At 38.2% G+C, this 23,142-nt stretch overlaps 1 protein-coding gene across 1 annotated transcript; it reads left to right on the top strand.

Annotated features, from left to right (window-relative positions):
* Nucleotides 1–768: 768 nt before the first annotated feature.
* capn2b (calpain 2, (m/II) large subunit b) lies at nucleotides 769–23,081 on the top strand. Its single transcript, XM_067416151.1, has 21 exons — nucleotides 769–1,155; nucleotides 2,238–2,307; nucleotides 7,134–7,252; nucleotides 8,703–8,836; nucleotides 11,825–11,993; nucleotides 13,052–13,135; nucleotides 13,220–13,305; nucleotides 14,090–14,158; nucleotides 14,255–14,415; nucleotides 14,555–14,724; nucleotides 14,850–14,861; nucleotides 14,965–15,176; nucleotides 17,269–17,305; nucleotides 19,447–19,512; nucleotides 19,594–19,651; nucleotides 19,727–19,791; nucleotides 19,905–19,973; nucleotides 20,064–20,142; nucleotides 20,245–20,361; nucleotides 22,641–22,699; nucleotides 22,779–23,081. Exons 1-21 carry the CDS (start codon nucleotides 919–921, stop codon nucleotides 22,800–22,802), a joined length of 2,097 nt encoding a protein of 698 aa, XP_067272252.1. The 5' UTR covers nucleotides 769–918; the 3' UTR covers nucleotides 22,803–23,081.
* Nucleotides 23,082–23,142: the final 61 nt, after the last annotated feature.

The following is a 23,142-nucleotide window of genomic DNA, read 5'->3' as shown; positions in this document are numbered from 1 at the left end:
GCATTTCTATACAGAGACTCATAAATACTACACACTGCACTTTTAATTGGCTCGGGCAAAACCATTAAAAGGGTGTGCATAGATAAACATGCCAAGTTTTATTATGAAAATGAATGGCATTTGCATTTGCAAACGTGCACATTTGTTTGTAGAGGATTAACAGTTGAAACATCAACTTCCCCTCCCACATTAAGTGTTGCCATCTAATTTCGTTTCCTTGTTGAGACTGTTGCAACAAAAAAACAAAGTGTCCTTCACCACAGAGCCATATGAGCTAATGGGTGGAGTTATGTATAGCGGCAGGGTGAGGGTGTGGTTGGACCGTCTAGCTCCACCCATATTACGTCTAGCGAGGGGGAGCTGAACGTCCAGCTCCGTCAAAGTGAAATAAAAAAACAACGCTCTGGCTGCAGCGCCTTTAATATCCGACAGGTGACGCTGTTGTGCAGCTAAACGAGTATTGAGCTTACCTTTACCGTTATGAAGACGCTGTCATAATGAACATGTATGAACATATTCGTTACTTATGTGCGCATTATTATCTTAATTATACTGTGATAGATATCGACGTTCCGCCAATGCCAACTAGGCTAGGTTATGTTATGTAAACAATAAGATATTATTTAAAACGTAGCCCAAGTAGTCGTTTATATGTTTTGTAGTGAAATACTAAATACATCAACTATAACTCGAGAACATTGTTGTCGCAGCAGCGATACAGTGGATCAGTTCATGTGAACACATTTTGCATACTCTTCCTGTTCTTCACCGAGTGCGTAAAAAGCGCAATAACTCGCTCTTATGACAGCCTGAACACGCCTAGAAAGTTTGGGGCGGAGAGTCACAGTAATGTAAGTTGAAGGCTCAAGACATTTACACATTTCTTAGATTTAGTTTGTGGCTCTTCAGAAGTGGAAAATGTCGGGAGTCGCCTCTACCCTGGCCAAGAAGAGAGCGCAGGCTGCAGGGTTTGGAACTAACGCCAATGCCACTAAGTACCTCAACCAGGACTATGAGGCGCTCAGGAGCCAGTGTCTCAGCAGAGGGACCCTGTTCTCAGACCCGTCTTTCCCAGCCGCACCCGAGTCCCTGGGCTTTAAAGAACTCGGACCCAACTCGTCCAAAACCAGAGGGATAGTATGGAAAAGACCCGGGGTATGGCTTCAGTATGAGTAATATTGAGGGGATCGTTTGTGCGTTGTAAATGGTTAAACGGGAAATCATGGATTTTTAAAAAAAATGCATTATGCTGCGTCGTTATAAGCCTTTTTTTTTTACTTCGAACGAGAGTTTACACGGTACTTCTTATTTGCATTCTAACATCTGCTGTGTTTTTAATGTTTACATCAGACTGACGTCTGGCTGTTGCGTCTCTGTTTTTGGGCTCGCGTCATCAGCGTTGAGTTTTAAAGCGGCACCAAAACAGTTCTCAAAATAGGTCTCTCAACTGGAGACCAGTGTGGGGATTATATACCCAGCTAATAAATATATTTTCTGATCATTTTTTGCTTATATTCATTTTAAGGTATGAAAACGTAATTTCTAAATGTTCCCTGAACGTTCGTAACGTTGGAGAGAGAGAACAAATATTGGTTATGCAACCGTTAGGGAAACATTCTATTTTATTATCTTGCAAAAATTATGGCAATGCTACTTTTGAATGTTTTTGAACATTCTGAAACGAATGTTTTGAGGACATTATTAAAGACCAGATAACTTTGAACAAACGCTATTTTATTGTTACTGTTACTATTGTTACAAGCACAAATGATCGTTTAGAGCCAAAAGTCTTTTTGGCATATATTTTAGTTATGCAAATCTGTATATCATTTTGACTGTCACATCTGATAATGATCTGTTGCTATGGTTATTCTGGTTCGTGAGAATCTGATTATCTTCTGCTGTTAAACACATTTGAGAATCATGTTAAAACTTGCATTTAGGCCTACTCATATTTTATGACTTCTCATGGTCAGACCCAAAAAATCCCATAAAACATTCGGTTCATTCTATTCCATTCAGTTCCATCGTTCACCATAGGTGGTCAGATTAATGCAGAACAGCTGTCATTTATATCATTAAATGCATTTTATTGATTTTCTTTGTATATGGACTTCAAAATGAAATGTAATTAATTAAAAATCTTTTTTTTTTTTCCAAGAATATTACAATAATTATATTGATTGCATGCTATACTCCTGCATTGCAAACATGGCTGTTCTTGGTGTCTTTTGCAGGAGCTGTGCTCGAAACCACAATTCATTGTTGGTGGAGCGACACGGACGGATATCTGTCAAGGAGCTTTAGGTAAAATGAAAATGAATTTTAAGGTTCTGTTTGCTAATCCTCCGTGTCTGTCTAAATGTCAAGAACCTTTTCATTGTCTCCAGGTCAACAGCACACCTACGCACATGCCTCTTCTCACGCTCCTGCCTTTATCTTAATTCTTTAAACATAAGACACATTCAAATTAATATTATGTATTAAAATTTTAACTGCCTAGAGCAAATATTATTGAGCAATCTACTCTGTAAGAAAGACAACCTAAAATGTGCTTCATGCGGTAATAGTATTGTGTGATTCATTATAAAAGGCAACGCTTAATTACATTATTAAAGGAAATGCAAAGTAAAGTCAAAAATTTATTTTCAAATAAATTTTAAAATTTTAAAAGTCAAAAATTAAAAATAACTTTTTTCACAAAAAGTTATTTTTGTGCTGTTTGTTTCACCATCAGAGTTGGGGTAATGCATTACAAGTAATCATATTACTTTTTTACTACAAAGTTACTTTTTTTGCACATACTCATCTAACTTGCACAAAAACGGAATCAGTATTCCTCCAAATGAATAAAATATCAGTATATTGCTCCAACATAACGCTTTACATTGCCATAAAGTAACTACCTACAAGTTTAGATACTATTTTAGGGAGTAGCATAATATTGTAACACATTACTTTTAAAAGTAACTTTCCCCAATACTGTTCAACAAAGATATTTTTATTTTAGTGCTGTTTGTTTTTCTTTGGCACTATATTTATGCCCCCAACATAGACTGCAGGCAACAACAAATTGCTTTTTAATAAGTTATAAGTGGATGTACACATCAAAATTGAGTGTTTCGCACCTGAATTTAAATTTTTTAACGTGAATTGACTGATAAATTAAAAGTAGATTCAACTGAGGGTACGTTTACATTACAAAGATGTACTAAAAACGTGCAGACGACAACGTTGTCAAAATGATCCCCCTTCACACAGAAAGCGACTAAAAGCGCTTTATTATTTATGCCATGCCAGTAGGTGGCGATATCACTTTTTAAAGAAACACTACACGCCTACAGACGGAACATGCTTTCACAAATTCACATTTTTGTAGCTGACACGGAGACTATAGCGGTATCGTTTAGGAAACCGTTTTCAAAAGTTTGCATTTTCAGGAGCCCGAACGCTTGCCTTGCATTATCTATTATTTGAATTGCGTAATATGCAATGCTTGTAAATCCGGTGAAGCACATTATTAGTTCTACGAAGCTTTGACAATGAACCAGGTTAATTACTCACACAGTGTAACTCCTAGAATAAGGGCGGGTCAGTATTCGAAGAACGCTTTTATGCTTTTAACCTAGAGCTTATTCCATTGTTATTATTGTTAACTAAGGCGTGTGTTGAAATAAAGCTGAAAAGAAATAACACAAATATTAGATGCAAAAGATTATACTTAAAAAGCTTAAAGGTAAATGTTGCCTTCACAACTAACCATAAGAAAAAAAGTAAAATGACTAAAACAAAAACTAAAATAAACAATTTAAAGCTAAAAAGGGTCCCACTTTATATTAGGTGGCCTTAACTACTGTGTACTTACATCAGAAGATAAGTATAATGTACTTAATGTGTTCATATTTTATTGCTGTACACTTTTGTTGATAGTGAGGTGGAATACGGGTAAAGTTAGGGACAGGTGTGGTGGTATGGGGAAGTTTAAGGATAGAGTTAGGTGTAAGTGTCAACAGTGTATTAAAAATGGAACTACAGAAGTTAATTACAGATGTGATTACATGCATATATATTTTTTAATGTAAGTACAATGTAAAAACATGTAATAATAAGTGCATTATATCAAATTATTAATTTAAATGTTAGTATAGTAGTTTAGGCCACCCAATGTAAAGTGGGTCCCTAAAAAGAAATGACAAAAGCACAACAAAATGAAAAACTAAAATGAAATTATAAAAATTAAAGCAAATTTAAAATATTAATAAATAGAGTAACATGTTACAATAGAGGTCTCATTTTTTAACATTAGTTAATGCTTTAACTAACGTGAACTACCATACAAAAAATGCATTTCTTACTTAGTCTTTTTGACTTGTAGTCAAATATAAAAAAATTGGGAAAAATATTCTCGTTTCTGTTTGGGACAGAAACCAGAAACAAGATTTCAAACAGAAACAAGATCATTTTTTCTTAACCCATTGGCAGATCATTTTGCTTGTTTTAAGCAAAAGGTCACATCGTTTTGATTTGTTTAAAGAAAAAATATGATATCATTTCATTTATCTAGTAAAATAATCTTGATTTTAAGATTTCTTTTTAGATATTTGGACTGGAAACAAGTCAAAAATACTAAGTGAGAAAAGCATTTTTTGCAGTGTATCATGAGCAATACATTTGTTACAGTATTTAATAATCTTTGTTCATGTTAATTCATACAAATCCAGCTGTTCTGTTCACGTTAGTTCACAGTGCATTAATTCATGTTAACAAATACAACTATATGTTAGTTAATGTTGAAATTAATAAATGCTGTAGATCTATTGTTCATCTTTCTTTCAGTCTTTTTGTCTGTATTTCGCTCTTTTGACGCAGACCACAACAACTTTGCCAGGCTTTTCGGTCCCTGGCCAGACCCATGAGTCTCTGCTGATGTCTTGTCTGAGCAGAGACTGTTCACTGTCTTGTTCATTCTTAGTTCATGCTAACTATCGTAGTTAGCTAATGTAACCTTATTGTAAAATAACTCTGGAGGCTCATACCATTTAGCTTCACACTGCTAACGCTAGTAACGTCAAACTCTCTTTTTATACTTTCTTTTGCCTTTCTGTGTTGTGTTTACCACTGATTGAATTGCTAAGCCTAACACAAAATGCAAACCACCTGAACGCAGAAACTAGCCAGAGGGGGTTTGAACAAGGCTGAAGTTAAAGAGAGGAAAACCTGGCTGTATTTATCCTGTAGTCTTGCATTAAAAACATGCACGCTTAATGCGATACATGTGCAGGAAAAGCAGCCTATTGTTTTTTGAGGAGGGCAGATTGAAGTCTCTGCATTTTCTACATGCATCTGCTGTCTCAGACTGGCAGCTCACCACTTTGCGTGACAAGAAAACCACAATGGCGCTCGTTGGCTGCTGCGCTTCAGTCATGAGTTCCTCAGAATGTGTCTGTTCTTGTTTTCTGCAGGCATTTGAATGCCATTAAAGTGGCATTACAAATGCATATATATATATATATATATATATATATATATATATATATATATATATATATATATATATATATATATATATATATATATATATATATATATATATATATATTTATTTATTTATTTATTTATTTTTTAGGGGAAAAAAGTGGTATTTTAAATTTCATGGTATCAACACATCTCAAAAAAGTTGGGACAAGGCCATATTTACCACTGTGTGGCATCCCCTTTTCTTTTTATAACAGTCTGCAAACATCTGGGGACTGAGGAGACAAGTTGCTCAAGTTTAGGAATAGAAATGTTTTCCCATTCTTGTCAAATATAGGTTTTTAGTTGCTCATGTGTCTTTTTTCTTCCTTGTCGCATCTTCCTCTTTATGATGCGCCAAATGTTTTCTGTAAGTGAAAGATCTGGACTGCAGGCTGGCTATTTCAGCACCCGGATCCTTCTTCTACGCAGCCATGATGCTGTAATTGATGCAGTATGTGGTCTGGCATTGTCATGTTGGAAAATTCAAGGTCTTCCCCGAAAAAGACGGCGTCTTGATAGGAATATATATTGTTCTAGAACTTGGATATACCATTCAGCATTGATGGTGTCATTCCAGATGTCCATACTACACACACTAATGCAGCCCCATACCATCAGAGATGCAGGCTTCTGAATTGAGCGCTGAGAACAACTTGGGTTGTCCTTGTCGTCTTTAGTCTGGATGACTAAAATGGTGTCCCATTTTTCCAAAAAGAACTTCAAATTTTGATTCTTCTGACCACAGAACAGTTTTACACTTTGCCACAGTCTATTTTAAATGAGCCTTGACCCAGAGAAAACGCCTGCACTTCTGGATCATGTTTATTTATATGGCTTCTTTTTTGACCTATAGAGATTTAGCCGACAGTGGCGAATGGCACGGTGGATTGTGTTTACCGACAATGTTTTCTGGAAGTATTCCTGAGCCCATGTTGTGACTTCCATTACAGTAGCATTCCTGTATGTGATGCAGTGCCGTCTAAGGGCCCGAAGATCACGGGCATCCAGTATGGTTTACCGTCCCTGAACCTTATGCACAGAGATTGTTCCAGATTCTCTGAATCTTTGGATGATATTATGCACTGTAGATGATGATAGTGCAAACTCTTAGCATTTTTTTCTCTGAGAAAATCCTTTCTGATATTGCTCCACTATTTTTCACAGCAGCATTTTGGAAATTGGTGATCCTCTGCCCATCTTGCCTTCTGAGAGACACTGCCACTCTGAGAGGCTCTTGTTATACCCAGTCATGTTGCCAATTTACCTAATGTTCCTAACTGTTCTTTAAATGTACTTTTAACTTTTCCAGTCTCTTATTGCTAGCTGAATGTGTAGCTCTCATGATATCCAAAAAGAGCCATTATTTGGTATGACATTTCAAAATGTCTCACTTTTAACATTTGATATGTCATCTATATTGTGAACAAAATATAAGTTTATGAGATTTGTAAATTATTGCATTCCTTTTTTATTCACAATTTGTCCCGTTTCCCAACTTTTTTTTGGAATGGGGTTTGCAGACTTTCTGTATCTGTAAGGCCTCTGTGTGGCATGTTTCAGCTCCAGACCGCAGGGCAGTTGCAAACACAGTCACAGTCTCACTTCCTGTCTCTCAGGTGACTGCTGGCTGCTCGCTGCCATTGCCTCACTGACTCTGAATGAAGACGTTCTGGCCCGAGTGGTGCCCAGCGACCAGAACTTTGGGGACAGTTATGCTGGAATCTTCCATTTTCAGGTATCTGCAGTGTCACTCTGCATTGTATTCATGTTACAATAGAAAATCATACAATAGGGTACAATATGTACATTATATTTCTGGATTCATATAATTGTATTAATATGCAAACTTATATAACATCCCTACTGTGGTGGTACAGTGATGGAATTTAATGATAATACCATGACACTTTTTATATACAGTATATTATGGAAAATATATTAATTTACCATTATGTTTATGTGCTACTCCAAGGCATGCTATTGTATTACTCTGGTACCTAAAATATATTGTATTATGTTATTACTATAGTAAATGTCCATAAAAACTTAGAACCATATTCAAAAATCATGGTATTAATGTGGAAGCTTGTTTCCACCACAGAATAAAACAAAAAATAAAAGATAATTGCGACTTTTTTTTATTTTTTAATTAAGTTTATACATCACATTTCTGACTTTTTTTCTCAGCATTCTGACATTTATCTTGCAGTCACGTTTATATCTTGCTATTTTTACTTATTTCCTCCGAATTGTGAGATATAGCCACACAATTGCGAGTTATAAAGTCCAATTCTGAGGAAAAAAATACACAAGTTTTTTAAACGTGACTTTATATCTCACAATTCTGACTGTATAACTTGCAATTGCAAAGTTTATATCACGCAATTCTGAGAAAAAAAATCTGAATTGCGGGACAGAATTGATGATAAAAAGGATGTTTCTTAATTCAGTAGCGGAACCAAGCTTTTATTACAATGCCTGAACAAACATGGTAATACTATAGTAAATCCCTTACGAAAGGAAAATATATTTACCAATATATTTTCTTGAAATATATTTTAATATATGGAATAATACATTAATGGTATTATAAAATATATTATATATTCATGCAATATATTGCAAAATATACAAATGATTGCCGCTTTCAATATATTGCAATATATTGGAAAATATAAATATTAAATCCCATAAATGTGAATATATTGCATGATATTTTCAAATATATTGCAATATATTTTTGTTTCGTAAGGGTGTTACCAAAAAAAATAACATAACATAAAAAATCATATAAATATATAGTTCATGTCCAAAAAATCATACTATAATAAATTATTAGTAATAGTTGGAAGATTCTGAAAATTCAGTTTTGATCACAGGAATAAATTTAAATATTTCCTAATATATCGGTTTTTGCTATATATTTGATCAAGTGAACACAGCCTATGTGAACTCTTAAATGGTAGTATATATAATGTACTAGTACCCTAGTACATTACTAAATAAACATAATAGCATATTATACTATATCTAAAACCTAAGATAATTCATACTATACTGTGTCCAGAAAAGCAGTTTTTGTTGCAGAATGCAGAATTTGACTCTAAGTTTATATATTGGTGTCTGTGGGTGCAGTTTAACACATTTGGAGAAATAAGTCTGCACCTTGTACCTTTGTTCTATAGTTCTGGCAGTTTGGCGAGTGGGTGGATGTTGTCATTGATGATCGGCTGCCAGTCAAAAACGGGGAGCTGGTGTTCGTTCACTCCGCCGAGGGAAACGAGTTCTGGAGCGCCCTGCTGGAGAAGGCCTATGCTAAGTTAGTGTTTGTGCATGTTATTTCTTGTGTTTTTGTGTTTAGAAGGGCACTAATTACAGTTATGTTAGAACTGCCTGAACCAGAAAGTCAGCTCATTTGTGAAGCTTGCTTTCTAAGAAAACCACAACAGGATAATCAAGAGTTTGCTTTAGGGCTGATCTAAAGTGCCATCAGGTCATTGGACTTGTCAGTATTCATAGTAGTACTGGCGGTTTTCTTAACCAAAACTAATATTTTACAGTTCTCTGATGTATTTATATTTAATTTTATGCATGCAAGTGGCCACTGCACTCATCCCCCCGTTTGTTGCGGTTGTGGGGCGCCTACCGCCTGGCATCCTCCGAGGAACCACTTTACTGTGACGTGTTGTTATGGGGGTAAATAGTGGGCGCAAACGGACGGAGATGTGGTTGGTTGGTTTCTCTGCGCTAAAGCTTACAATAAATAATTGGCACACAACTGTAAATTGAAACTCAGCCAATTTAAACATTCAGATTGCGCAAACCCGCACCCCAGGTGTTCTCTTTCAAGTCTTGCGCCTGAACGGACAAATTCACACAAAAATTGTCAACATGCCCGTCACGAGTATCCTAGCAAACATAATATTCCTGCTGTCTGTGTTTTTAATGTTAATCAAATAACAAAAGAGAAGGCAATCACTCCCTGCTCTAGATTGAATAACTTTTGTAACTTTAATAAGGAAAAATCTTTCAATTATTCAGTCAAATATGCTTTTTTATTCTATATTTAATTACTGATATTCAATTTCTGTACCTAAAAAGTAGGCATATTAAAGGCCACCACTAATTATTCTAGAATTAATTTCTGCATAATTTTACTTATTCCCGCAGATTTTGTTCTCACACCCAAAGTGTGCACACATAAAGCCACCTCTCTGTACTAAATTAAGTTCTTTTTTGCTGTTTATTGAGCTTAAACTGTCAAATACACTCAAAACAATGTCAAAATGAGGTTGAAAATGAATGAACAGTATAATGGATCCGTGTATCAGGTCTTAAATTAACAGCAGCCTAATATACCTGCTGGCAAATTATGAGATAATACTAAAAATATCTATAAGGCAGCTATATATGTCAAAATTGTGGCCACTGAATAGGTGAGTGGCTAGTAACTTTGAAAAAAAAGTGGCTGATGAGCAAAGAAGTTAATGTCAAGCCCTGCTACTAACTACAAGTAACTTTTTAACTACATGTCAACTAACTCTCATTAGAGTATTAGTAGACACTTTATTTGGACGCTCCCCAAAAGACAGTCTACTAACTATAAGTAACTTTGCAACTATGCCAACATATTCTACTTACACTAACCCTATCCTAACAGTCAACTATTATTGCAATAGGAGTTAGTTGACATGTAGTTGGAAAGTTACTTGTATTTAGTAGAGTTTCTGACCATCAAAATAAAGTTTAACCGAAAAGACTAGTCCCAAAAAAAAAGTGGCTGTTGAACTTTGCATACAAGCGCAGCAGGCTTTAACCACTGCAGGTGTATTCCTGGAATAAGGGTGTGACATTTTTTGCAGTATGTTTTTAACCTAGTGTTCAGAGTCTAGCTTTTCACTCCATTGCTATTTCTCTTTCTAGTTAATCTTTTCCAGCTGAACGCATCATGTTAACCACCTGTTGTTTGTTGCATGTGCTGTGTGAGTGCTTTCACAACCAGTGGCCTACTAATTTTGGAACCCCCCGTGTAAACTATGGGAATGGTCCCACCCACAAGTGGCGATGTCATGCATGAGCATTTCCCAGCAAGCAATTATGTGTTTAAAAGACATCTAATAGCACTCAAACACAGTCCTGACCTGACGTCTAGGCTAAAACAAGGCAAAATTTGGGATGTCAGGGAAAATGTAATGGATGTTTAACCATATCCCAACAATAGAGTCATCTAGAATATGAACATGCCAAAGAAATGAATTCAAGGACCTTGTAATCACTGCTGATTTTGCTTGCAAGTTCATCACAAAAAACTTTGAAGCCTACTATTAGTCGCCAGAAATAAAAACTACACTATGGTCCCATGACTTCAACGCCACCATCACTAAGCTTGAGCACTAAGCTGACACTCTTCCGGTCTTTATTTAAAAATCCTTTCTCCTGAAACTTTGAGTTAGAATAGTTTGCAAGAATGTGATTTATAAGCGAATAGTGAGTAGTTGAGTTTACATGTTCGGCTGATGACGTTTAATGTTACTGACAACCTCTGTAGTTCCACTTAGACGCTTATTAGAAACTACCTTTTTCAAGACAGGTAAAAGCTTTAAAAAATGTAAAGGGGCTAATACTGATGTATTTTATGATGTAGATATAAAGATAATAAAGTGAAAATATATTGAGTTTGTGTTCACCACAGATCGTATTTCAGACAATTCACCAGAAACCCATTCAAAAAGAACAATTGACTTCAGTATTAAGGAACCAGAAGCACTAAAATGCTGATTTGTTTTGGTCTACAGTCTTTGCATAGTATCAAACATGTAGTTTAATAGGATTCACAATAGTTTCTTTTTAAACGAGACTGTCTTATAGGTCTCAAATAGTTTCTAAAGGCTGCAACATACTCCGCAAGAACAGAGAAGAAAGTTCTCACTCCCAGGACTGCGAGAACAAAATGACGTAGTTTTGTTGTCGCAGCCCTGGTTTGGGAGTTCTCGCAGCTTGTTCTCGACACATCGCCTGAGCAGAACTTTTTTCTTGCGGGTGTCCGAGAACTATTGTGTGATTGGTCGTACATTTAATGTGGGCGTGGTTAATGCGGAGAAACGCAGATGAACGGCACCTGCTGTTCTCGTGAAGTATGGAATGTACTGGCCAGAAAGAACTTTGTTCTTGTTCTTGCCACCTCGAGAAAACAAACAAATTTCATTGTTCTTGCAGAGTATGTTCCAAGCTCAAGAACTGAGGGCCAAAGACATGTGTGTACCTGTAGTCTCATAACTGTAACTGTGAGTTTCATGGTTCCCTGCAGGGTGAACGGCTGTTATGAAGCTCTGTCTGGAGGATCCACCAGTGAGGGTTTTGAGGATTTCACTGGAGGCATCGCTGAGAACTACGACTTAAAAAAACCGCCGCCCAACATGTTTCAGATCATCCAGAAAGCCCTGGAAGCTGGAGCTTTGCTGGGCTGCTCCATCGATGTGAGATTGCACTCATGATACATAAATTGCAAACATTTTATGTAAATCCTATTTAGACCCAACTAAATTAAGATGCTTAACCCAACTATTAAGATGCGTTTTGGTCGATCGGATCACAAGTGGACGGCAATAAATACCTTTTGAGCTTGTCTATTTTTGGCATTCGACCGGATTGCTTTAGTAGTGTAGACGTTCATGTGCTCGAAGTTGTCCGAACAGCCACAAAAGACTAATGTCCGACCTACTGAATTAATGTGTAAACATAATGGGAAGTGCGCTAGCCAGACTAGATTTAAACTTTGTTGGCTAAAGACCCAAGTTCGGTTTGAAGATAAAAAAACGTACCAAGCAATGTTCTTTCACCCTTCCTGATTCCTAACACACACTCACTGCGTTCAACGTGGTCTGGTGGTAGAAATGAAAGCTGCTGCTCTCCATATGTTTTACCATCATCTCTCGATGCGTTCATATATTATTTTGTCCATTAAATCAAAAGATCTGGGGAAAAAAAACATACAAATGTGTCTCCCTCGTGATTAGGGTTGTAAAGGGGCTGAAAGTTTCTTATACATTTACCAAAACCTTCCAAAAGTTTCCAAAAAAATCCTGGAAAGTTTCCAAAAATTTGACCAAATCGACCAAAACGCATCTTAAAGGAATTGTATGTAAGATTGTGGCCAAAACTGGTACTGCAATCACTTATCCCCCTCCCCCCGGATGCTGAATCACTACTGACTTTGTGATTGGTAGATAGGTGGAGGGTGGAGCTTCATGCCAAAACATCAGCATCAGTTGAGGGCTGCAACAACAGCGTTTAAATGACAATATCCTGGCCGGACTACTGTTGTCAGTGATATAAGTTTTTGAAATTAACTTAATATCTTAATGTCTAGTGACATATCAGGGCCATTTTATGATTCATTGAAATATATTTCTTACATACAGTTCCTTTATTGCCAGGTGTTTTAGCATTTGAACTGAAGTTGGAAAAAACTTCTGGGTCATAAGCTCCACCTTTTGTCAGATATCTCTGTTTAAAGCTTAATTCTATGATGCAGATCACCAGTGCTTCTGATTCAGAAGCCGTCACCGGTCAGAAGCTGGTGAAGGGCCACGCCTACTCGCTCACCGGGGCAACAGAGGTATGAATAAAGTTATTGGCAGGCCCTATTTTTGATAACAGAATTATTCATTATTTCATTAGAATACATGCTATTTTTCTGCAGGTGAACTTTCGTGGCCGCAAGGAGAAGCTGGTTCGTATGCGCAACCCTTGGGGGCAGGTGGAGTGGACCGGAGCCTGGAGTGACAAGTACGGTTTGATTATCGCTTGCAAAAGTTCCTCGGTATACTAATATAATTTTCTAAACGTAACTGAAATAGCAAAATGTAAAGGTATAAAAGGTATGAGTTCTTGACCATGCAGTGTCGATAAACTCGTTTTTTTGACTTTGTCAACAAAAACAAGACAAAAATTGAACATCATGATAATAATTTACTCATTTTTTATTTGATTTTTGCTGGTAAATTCTACTCATGCGGGTGAATGAAGACAAATACAGAAAATACAAAATAAAAGTCCTTCAATGCAAAACCAAGGCAACAAGACTTTATTATGAATGTAACAGATACTTGTTTAATATTTGGTTTAATTTTGAACTTTGAACCGTAAACTGAAATTAAATGAATGAATTTGATATGATGAGATACTGACTATAAAAATCTCATGTAGCCATGAGATCATTACCATATAACCGTCCACATTTACATATGGCATAGATGTGGCCTATTCAGAATTCAATATCGACTGAAGGGTCTGGGCCGGCCCTGTTGAACATTTGTGTGAATTATTACAGGTCAATTTCATAGAGAAGTTTTAAAGGTACAGTACAACAACAAAAGTAAAATGCACATGACTATTTGTGGTGCAAGGAATCTTGACTGTGGACAGAGTTGTTGAATATGGTCTTCCTAGTTTTTGGAATTCCTATTTTTTTCTGGAATACTTTAGAACTTCTTTGGAGATGATAGCATCACTACATCAAACACTGAACTGCTGATGGTTATCTGAATTGTTTATGTCTTCGTGCCTGTAGTTCATCTGAATGGAACAGTGTTGCGGCTTCAGAGCGGCCGAACGTCAGCGCCGAGGATGGGGAATTCTGGTTCGTCCATTTACTACGTCCAAATACAAAATAGGATATTAAACAATTCCATACATTATATTAAATACGTATAATATGTTTTCTCTGTTTGTTCAGGATGTCGTTCACAGATTTCCTAAGACATTACTCTCGTATAGAGATCTGCACTCTGACCCCGGACGCCCTCACCAGCGATTCGGTAAAACACTGGGCCGTGACCAACCACGATGGCACTTGGAGGAAAGGCTCCACCGCCGGGGGTTGCAGAAACAACGCTTGTGAGCCACAAAAGAACTGCAAACACACCATCATGAATCAGATTCAGATTTCAATACAGTAATGATTCACATGGGCAAAGTTCGGTTGTTTTGGTTTGTTTAATAATATTTCTGATGTCTGCGTTCATTCATTGCTCAGACACATTCTGGATGAATCCTCAATATGTGATTAAGCTGGATGACGAAGATGACGATCCAAACGATAATGAGGTGGGCTGCAGTATCGTGGTGGGTCTGATCCAGAAGAACCGGCGCCGCCTGAGGAAAATGGGAGAGGATATGCACACAATCGGCTTTGCTATTTATGAGGTGGGTGGGGACACAAAGAGCAGTCTAAACATAGCGATTATGATGGATGGGCAGGAAAAGAACTCATACTTCAGTAGATTATATTTGAACAATATCAAATGAATTTTTTTTGTTTGCTTCCGCAGGTACCTCCTCAGGTAAGCATCAAACTACAAAGCGCTTTCTCTTGACCAATCATATCTGAGAATTTGCATCAGTCACAGCCGTTGTGTCTCGCTGATTGGCTTTTGTCTCCATCAGTTTCGGGGTCAGCGGGACGTGCACCTCGATAAGAACTTCTTCCTGACGCACGGACAGAAAGCTCGCTCTGAGACTTTCATTAACCTGCGGGAGGTCTGCACTCGCTTCAAACTGCCTCCAGGAGAGTACCTTGTGGTGCCGTCCACCTTCGAGCCCAACCAGGACGGAGACTTTTGCCTGCGCGTCTTTTCTGAAAAACAGACTGAAACACTGTAATGTATCATCTGTTTGAGGTTTCCCTATTTAAAGGCACAATATGTAAGATTTCTGGTTTCAAAAACCACTTATAATGTTTCCCTCAATGTTTAAATCCAGAGAAATCATACTTTTTACCAGTGTAACGGCCCATGTCATTGTGTCGTCAATGACGTCATATCCGTGGTACATTTCTAGTTTTACTTCTGTACAAACCATGGAAACACCAAAGAAGCTTTAATATATTATGTTTTTTAATAGACAGTTGAGCAACTGTTTGGATACCTTTATCGATCGAAAACGAATCATTGTTATACTGCTCAACACAGTTAGTCTTATTATTTGAGTACCATGATTTACCATGCCTCAAAGTGGCTAAGATAGCAAAATCAGAAAGAGCCTTATTTGTAGTAACAATAGTATAGCATTTTCTCTTCCAAAATATATTTTAAAATCCCCAAATATTTTTTTGCTAGTTTCAGCCTGACACAGTTATCATTTTCATGTCCAGCGTTTAACTGTATTAAAGGAATTTAAAGGTTCAGTTGTTTAAATAGCAAATGCACAAGGCGTGTTCAGGGGCATTGTTGGCGTGTTGCTATTTTGAGGGACTGAAAACGACTGCACCATTGACCAACAAAAACCTGGTCTAAAGTCAATAGTGCAGTATTTTTTGGGTGCACCTATAGGCGGGTGCACATGTAACAGAGGCCAGCTAGTAGTAGTTGCTGTGTGAGTAAACCTCAATCCTCTGACCTCAAGAGACCCTCTAGCGACTGACGCTAGAGGTTGCAGCCTTTAGCCTCCTTGTTAGAGCGTCCGACTCTAATGCCGGCGGACCCAGGTTCGAGTTCCGGTCCGAACAGAAGGGGTTACATTGGTGCCGGGACCTGTATGGGAGTGAGGTTTAGGGGGGTGAGTGTAACAGAGGCCAGCTAGTAGTAGTTGCTGTGCAAGTAAACCTCACTCCTCTGGCCTCAAGAGACGCTCTAGCGACTGACGCTAGAGGTTGCAGCCTTTAGCCTCCTTGTTAGAGCGTCCGACTCTCATGCCGGCGGACCCAGGTTCGAGTTCCGGTCCGAACAGAAGGGGTTACATTGGTGCCGTGACCTGTATGGGAGTGAGGTTTAGGGGGGTGAGTGTAACAGAGGCCAGCTAGTAGTAGTTGCTGTGCAAGTAAACCTCACTCCTCTGACCTCAAGAGACGCTCTAGCGACTGACGCTAGAGGTTGCAGCCTTTAGCCTCCTTGTTAGAGCGTCCGACTCTCATGCCGGCGGACCCAGGTTCGAGTCCCGGTCCGAACAGAAGGGGTTACACACACAACACGCATACACTTTGCTTATTACACACACACACACACAGGGACGTGCAGCAGCACACAAACATTTTTAAATGTTACAAATAAAAAATTGTAAATGGACTAGATTTATATTGCGCTTTTAACAGACCCATGGCCATCCAGAGCGTTTCACATCTTGCCTCACATTCACCCATTCACTCCCTTATTCAATATACCCTTTTCGAACCATGCACCTGATGTGGTGACCGTTTTTTTCGTCGTTAAACTAGCAAAAATGGATTCGGACACGCTCAAAGTGAGTCTTCACTTTAGTCTGCGCTTTAGACCATGCGCTCAGATCGCTAAAATAGAGCCTAATAAGGTGAATTAAGTGATCAGAAGTAACTGTAACAAAGTTCAAGTACAGGGAATGAAGCAGAGATTAAACGTGACTTTAATAATAAAATAAACATAAACAAAACTGAATGAGCTGCAGCGGCACAATAAAAAGAGCAACATAAAAAGAGCAATGGGGCCGAGGCTCTCAGCCCCGCCCTCCTTCATACCAAAGTAACGTTAATAAAAATGTAATACATTAGCTCATCCATGAACATGATTTCTGCCTCGAGTCCCATCGGATTGCTTTCCATCAGCTGTGGAGGTGAAGGCGACAACCATGATTCCATGAACCATGACTCATCAAGCTACGCCTTTGTAGTCGTTATGAGCAAGTAAAACTTACATACTGTGCCTTTAATGCCGGTATGCACATTTTCATTTCAAATACTTGGTTCTGAATTTGATTGTATAATCGTATGTTTTCTCCCAGACCATGTGATGACCCTGTGGATGCTGAATTACCTGATGTAAGTAACTCAAAATACAATTTTTTGTATGTATGCTCTCAAAAGTCAACAGATTTACATTATCCATGTTCATCACAGGAACTAGGGACATTGGGGTGGTACTCTGGGTATCTTTTGACCGCAGGGACCTCTAAATTAAGTTTCGGGTAAAAATGTACCCCTCAAAAAGTCCCTGCTCAAGAGGTAGTACTTTTTTAGGAACTTTTGGGGGTTGGGCTTGGCCACTAAACATGCTGATTGGTTGAGTTTACGCAGCATTTTATTGCAATCGGCATTTTTTAAATCCGGTTGCGTGTGTGTAGTTGTATATTCGAGTTGTTTGCTCGAATCAACAATGGAGTTTAAAAAATACGGCCGATGGCCATCAATGAGGTTTAGGCAGTTTTATATGCGGAGGAGAAAATTCAGCAGGAACTGGAAAGTCCTACATTACCAGACTAATTTGCCTAATCTTCATGGTACTTTAGAATATGATGGAAATGCAGACAGCAACAGGTCTGGGAGAAAAGAGTTCCTGGGACAAATTGTTATAGGTAATTTCGGTGGAAACGGGGCTTATGTTTTTATCCAAAGCTGCTCATTCAATTTATGGAGAAAATTGGAATATCACATAAAACATATAAACAATAAAATCACTTTCAATTAGTCCATTTATCAAGTCACATGATCTGTTGAGTCAAAGTCACATATTTTTTGTTGCCTATCAAATAATTTATTTGGTAAATGTGTTTCCATCATAATTTATGAGTTTCTTCTTACCAGATAAAACAAAATATCAGCCTCAATACAGACATTCGTTTTTTTATTCACATTTTTAATTCTGGGTGGTTGCTAGGTGATTGCCCAGGTATTTTGGTTGCTAGGTTGCTAGCCAGTTGCAAAGTGGTTGCTCAGGTATTCTGAGTGGTTGCTGGGTGTTACTAGTTGGTTACTAGGGTGTTCTGGGTGGTTGCAAGGTGGTTGCTTAGGTATTCTAGATGGTTGCTAGTGTGCTGCTAGTTGGTCCTAGGGTGTAGCTAGGCTATTGCTATCATAATCTGGGTGCTTGCTAAGGTATTCTGGTTTCTAGGTGTGATTGCTAGATTGTTGTGGGTGGTTGCTATACGGTTGCTAGATTTTTGTGGGTGGTTGCTATACTGTTGCTAGAGTGTTCTGGGTAGTGCTAGGCAATTTATAGAGTGTTTGTGTGGTTGTTAGAAAATCCCTAACAACTGCCTGTGACACCTACCAACCACAAAGAAACCTATGATATCAGTACTTTGCCAAAAGTCAATATAGGCCAACCCTAAGTAACTACAATGTAGCTTAATTATTGTACGGTTGCTAGGGCACTCTAAATGGTTGCTAGGGTGTAGCTAGACAGTTTGCAGAGTTAAACTAATAGACTGCATGTCTGTCCAAATAAAAAAAGTGTAATTCACATGTTTCTATTGATGCTCTGATTTATTTATATTCCCCTCAACTATTTTTCAATGGAATTCTATTGGGTGGTTGCTAGGGTGCTTCAACAGGTCGCAAGGGTGTGGCAATGCAGATTTTAAGTCATTACTTATTGGATGCTTTATAAGATAAGTCTGATGAGTGAGAGTTAGAGAATTAATGTGTGTGTGTGTGTGTGTGTGTGAGAGAGAGAGAGAGAGAGAGAGAGAGAGAGAGAGAGAGAGAGAGAGAGAGAGAGAGAGAGAGAGAGAGAGAGAGAGAGAGAGAGAGAGAGAGAGAGAGAGAGAGAGAGAGAGAGAGAGAAGGTTCCCAAGGCGTATGTGTGTAAAAATAGCATTTGGGATTCAAATTCATGAACATTCCATTAATATAAGTCGATTTTTTACACGCTTTTTCGTCTACTGTGCGGACATCGCAAGTTGAATCTCTTAGAAAAGATAGAACGCATCTCTCCTCGATAAGCCAATGGTACGTGCCGAAGTTTTGTGTTGAAGAATAATAAAAAGTATGCAAGAGAACAATAGTGCTGCCTTACCTTTGGCAAGCAGTGCACTACTAATAAATGAAAAAATTGTCATCATCATCGTCATAATAGCAATTATGATATTTTGGGTTGTAATCTACATTTTGACACAAATGTAGCCGATAAGTTGTATTGAAGCTGGAGCTTTCTTTTTAAATGTGCTTCCTCATGTTTTCAGGAGACTGTTTCAGATGCTGAAGTTGATTCTGGATTCAGAGGCATGTTTGTAAAACTCGCTGGAGCCGTAAGTGGAGACAACTTGTTATGCAGTAAACATTTATATTTTCGGAAAAGCGGAACAACCAATGCATGCTTCTCTTGGTAGGACATGGAAATCTCAGCCACAGAGCTCATGACCATCTTAAACAAAATCATCGCGAAACGTAAGTACTCTTACATCCTAAAGTTTTCACTCAAGATCTAAGGAGTCATCTGAGGAGCTGTGTGTTGTTTTGTAGGAACTGACATAAAGACTGACGGCTTCAGTATGGAGACGTGCCGTGTCATGGTGAACCTCATGGATGTATCCTCTCAGCTGCTACAGCTTACATCTTAATGTTTGTGTTAACGTGACATGTACTGGAGACAGGAATTCCAGTGCTGCTGTATTGTAAATGTCCCTTAACAGTATCTCAGGACAGTGGGAATGGAAAACTGGGTCTGGGAGAGTTCGCTACTCTGTGGAAGAAAGTGCAGAAATACCTTGTAAGAGATCCTAAAACTCAACAGCCTTTAACAAAATTAACCATTTAACATTATTTTTTAACATGTTGCCTCTTTTTAAAATCACCACAGGGGATTTACAAGAAGAATGACTTGGATAGTTCAGGAACCATAAGCACTCCAGAGCTGCGTTTGGCACTGAAAGAGGCCGGTGAGTCAAGCCAGACTCAGATACTCGCACACATGCAAGAAAAAATCCCAATTTGGCGGTCTATTTTAATATTCAATGCTTGTGTTCTCTTTCTTCTCCTAGGTTTCTGTCTCAATAACGCTATATTTCAGCTGCTGGTAGCGCGTTACGCTGAGACAGACATGACTCTTGACTTTGATAACTTTGTGGCCTGCTTAATGCGTCTGGAGATGATGTTCCGTAAGTGTTTGTTTATCAAATATCTTGGCAGGCAACACATTTCATCATATTTAGAAGTTAAAGGGAATGTTGTCAATTTTGGAAAAGTTAGCAATAGCAAGCTAGCGTTGAAGGCATAAATGCCTACCATCTCTTCCGAGCGTTCCAAAGCCATGCCTACTTTAAAACCATGGAATGTAAAAAAATATGGACGTAGTCTCCGTGACGTCACCCATAGGATTCTGAAGAGCAGTTCTGAAGCTTAAAGTAGAGACGAGCTGGCTGTCGCCATCTGGTCAGCATGTCATCGCGAGTCACACCCGGTTAACAGAAAACGGACAAAGAGACGGGACGTGGGCGGAGCTGAGGTGACACGATGACTTACAGACAGCAGATGAACTGCTATCCACCTGTCACTCGAAGTGGCCACGCCCATAATTATGCAGAACTTTAAGGCTTTATATAACGTAAACAAATGACTAATAAAAAATTTGCACCCCTCACAGGAAAATTAGCCATATAGATCAAAACCACAATTTGTACCAGGCTGTAAACATTTTTTTTCTAAACAAACATTTTTGGCTGTAAAGTTGAGCATTTTAACATGGGGCTCAATGAGATTCATAGACAGTAAAAGAAATGGACACAGCGACCCCATTGACGTCTACGGCGAAATAATGAAGTCAACCTAGGGGCACTCACTTCCTGATGGCTGAGCGAACTGCGCAGGCTCAGACTGAGCTTGAAGACGTAGATGTGACGTGAGCCTCCTGTCTGACAGCTGTAGGTCTTCTAGTAGATGTGGAAAGTGAAAGCTGAATCACGTTGTTTAAATATTTTCTCCCTCACTATGGGCTTCTCCCCATTTTTCCTCCTGGACTTTATCAGACTTTATGTCTCCACGTCCCCCCGACTGTCTCATAGACAGTAAAAGATTGCCTGCGAGCGTCTCCTCAGGTCTATACGGTAATTTCTCAACTGTGCGACAGAGTCGCGTTGGTTATGACGCAATCGTTAGCCTATTTTTACAAAAACAGCTTCTGCGGGGCGATAGTGTAAGATACAAGGTAATGGAGCCTTTTATACATTGTCGTGTTTCTTTAGAAATAAACAATGGACAAATGGAGTCTTTAAACGTCTCGGATGTAAAGTTATTCACTGTCAAAGTGACTCAAAAATGAATGGGAGTCAATGGGATGCTAACAGCAGGTGATGGCTTAGTTAGCAATGGCAGCCCCTAGGGGTGGAACGCTTTCCGAGCGCTAGATTACCCCCTTGATGAGATTCTGCTCCCTTCTGGAGCCTGTCTCTAGTGGCCAGTCGAGGAATTGCAGTTTAAGTCACTTCCGTATTGGCTTCAACAGAAACTATGGGAAGTTGCCGGTTGTTCAAAACACATAAACGCACAGTAGAGTCTGCAAAGCGCCACAAGAGACGGCATTAAATTACCTCATGTCTTAAAGCACATAACATTACAATAAAAATGAACGTGATAATGAACAACTTGCAGAGCTGCCAGCATGTGTAGATATGACTAACTGAATATTGACATTTAGATGTCATCAGGTCAGGACTCTAATCAAACGTTTTACAACTTCCTGTTTCATAACGAAACATCAAACTTTGTCATGCCGCCATTGGACAGGCTGTTCAACGAAAACTCGAGATCTTCACAATTTAATGTCACAAAGGCCTTTAGATTAGACTGATCAAATATAATGTTGATCTAATAAAATTTCTAGGAAGAGTTTGTTTAAAGGCAGGGCAGGCAATTATTTTCAAAAACACTTCTTGTTTTTAGGGCCGATACGTGAGGACCCTATTTTAATTGCTCAGTCTATTTTACTTCTTCTCCGAAATGAATCACCGTTTTGAGGTGTCTGGAAACTCATGAAGCTTTGCACATGCGTCAGAAGTGGTGGAAATTTAAGTCTGTTATGGGTTTCAAAATTAGGCGTGGCAAAATGATTTGATAGCTACAAAAATTTCTACATTTCATGTACAAGTATGAAATTCTGTAGACACAAGTAACAGCCCAATACCCACAAAAAAGTCTCTGGGAGCTAAATTTGAAAACCCAACAGGAATTTATATAGTTTAAATTTTCTCTACATAAGTTTTGCAGTTTTTGCAATGTCCAGATGTTGTACTTAACCGATTTGCATAATTGGCATTAAAAAATAATGATAGATCCTGTCTAGGCATGTTTGTGTTGGGTCAGCGCCCCCTGTAGTGCTAGATATGCAGAGGTTTTGTACGTCTCTGATTTGATCATTTGTGGATGTGTCTCTCATTACCAGGGGTGTTCAAAAAGCTGGATGCCCACAAAAGCGGTTTCATTGAGCTGGACTTTCAGCAGGTTTGTCATGCTACAATTTTTCGTTTGAAAATATAAACATTTAAATACATATTTTAACTCATTTTGTATATTTTTTTAGTGGCTGAACTTTACCATGATTTAGATGATTCGCCAACAGACCACACCACTCAAGAATGAATTTATTATGATTTTAAAGATAGGTATTTACTTTTATTTTTTAAATTGTCTTTTGCACTTTTGACCAGTCTTCTTCCAAATGTTGCATTATATTACTGTGTTTGACGTTGCCACACTATTTTCGTTTACAAATGGAAGCATTGCTGAACCAGGGGACTCTTAACCACTGTGTAATAATAATAAAAAAGTATGTGTGTATTTTTTTTCCCTCCAAAGTACATTATTAAACACTTTTGAAACTGCACGAACTTGTATTTTTGTACATGACTGGAAATTACTAAAGAGGCACTTCCGGTTCCTTTAAG

This window comes from Pseudorasbora parva, chromosome 14 (genome assembly GCF_024679245.1).
Source record: "Pseudorasbora parva isolate DD20220531a chromosome 14, ASM2467924v1, whole genome shotgun sequence".
Taxonomy (NCBI): Eukaryota; Metazoa; Chordata; class Actinopteri; order Cypriniformes; family Gobionidae; genus Pseudorasbora; species Pseudorasbora parva.
The sequence above is the reverse complement of the archived record's forward strand: the minus strand, read 5'-3'. Positions and strand labels throughout refer to the sequence as shown.

Bases quoted from the DNA above. Each gene is read 5' to 3' on its own strand.
- capn2b (XM_067416151.1), top strand. From the start codon at position 919: ATGTCGGGAGTCGCCTCTACCCTGGCCAAGAAGAGAGCGCAGGCTGCA. The intron at 19,974-20,063 runs GTAAGAGATCCT...AAATCACCACAG, and splicing joins AGAAAGTGCAGAAATACCTT to GGGATTTACAAGAAGAATGA. The intron at 20,362-22,640 runs GTAAGTGTTTGT...TCTCATTACCAG, and splicing joins GCGTCTGGAGATGATGTTCC to GGGTGTTCAAAAAGCTGGAT.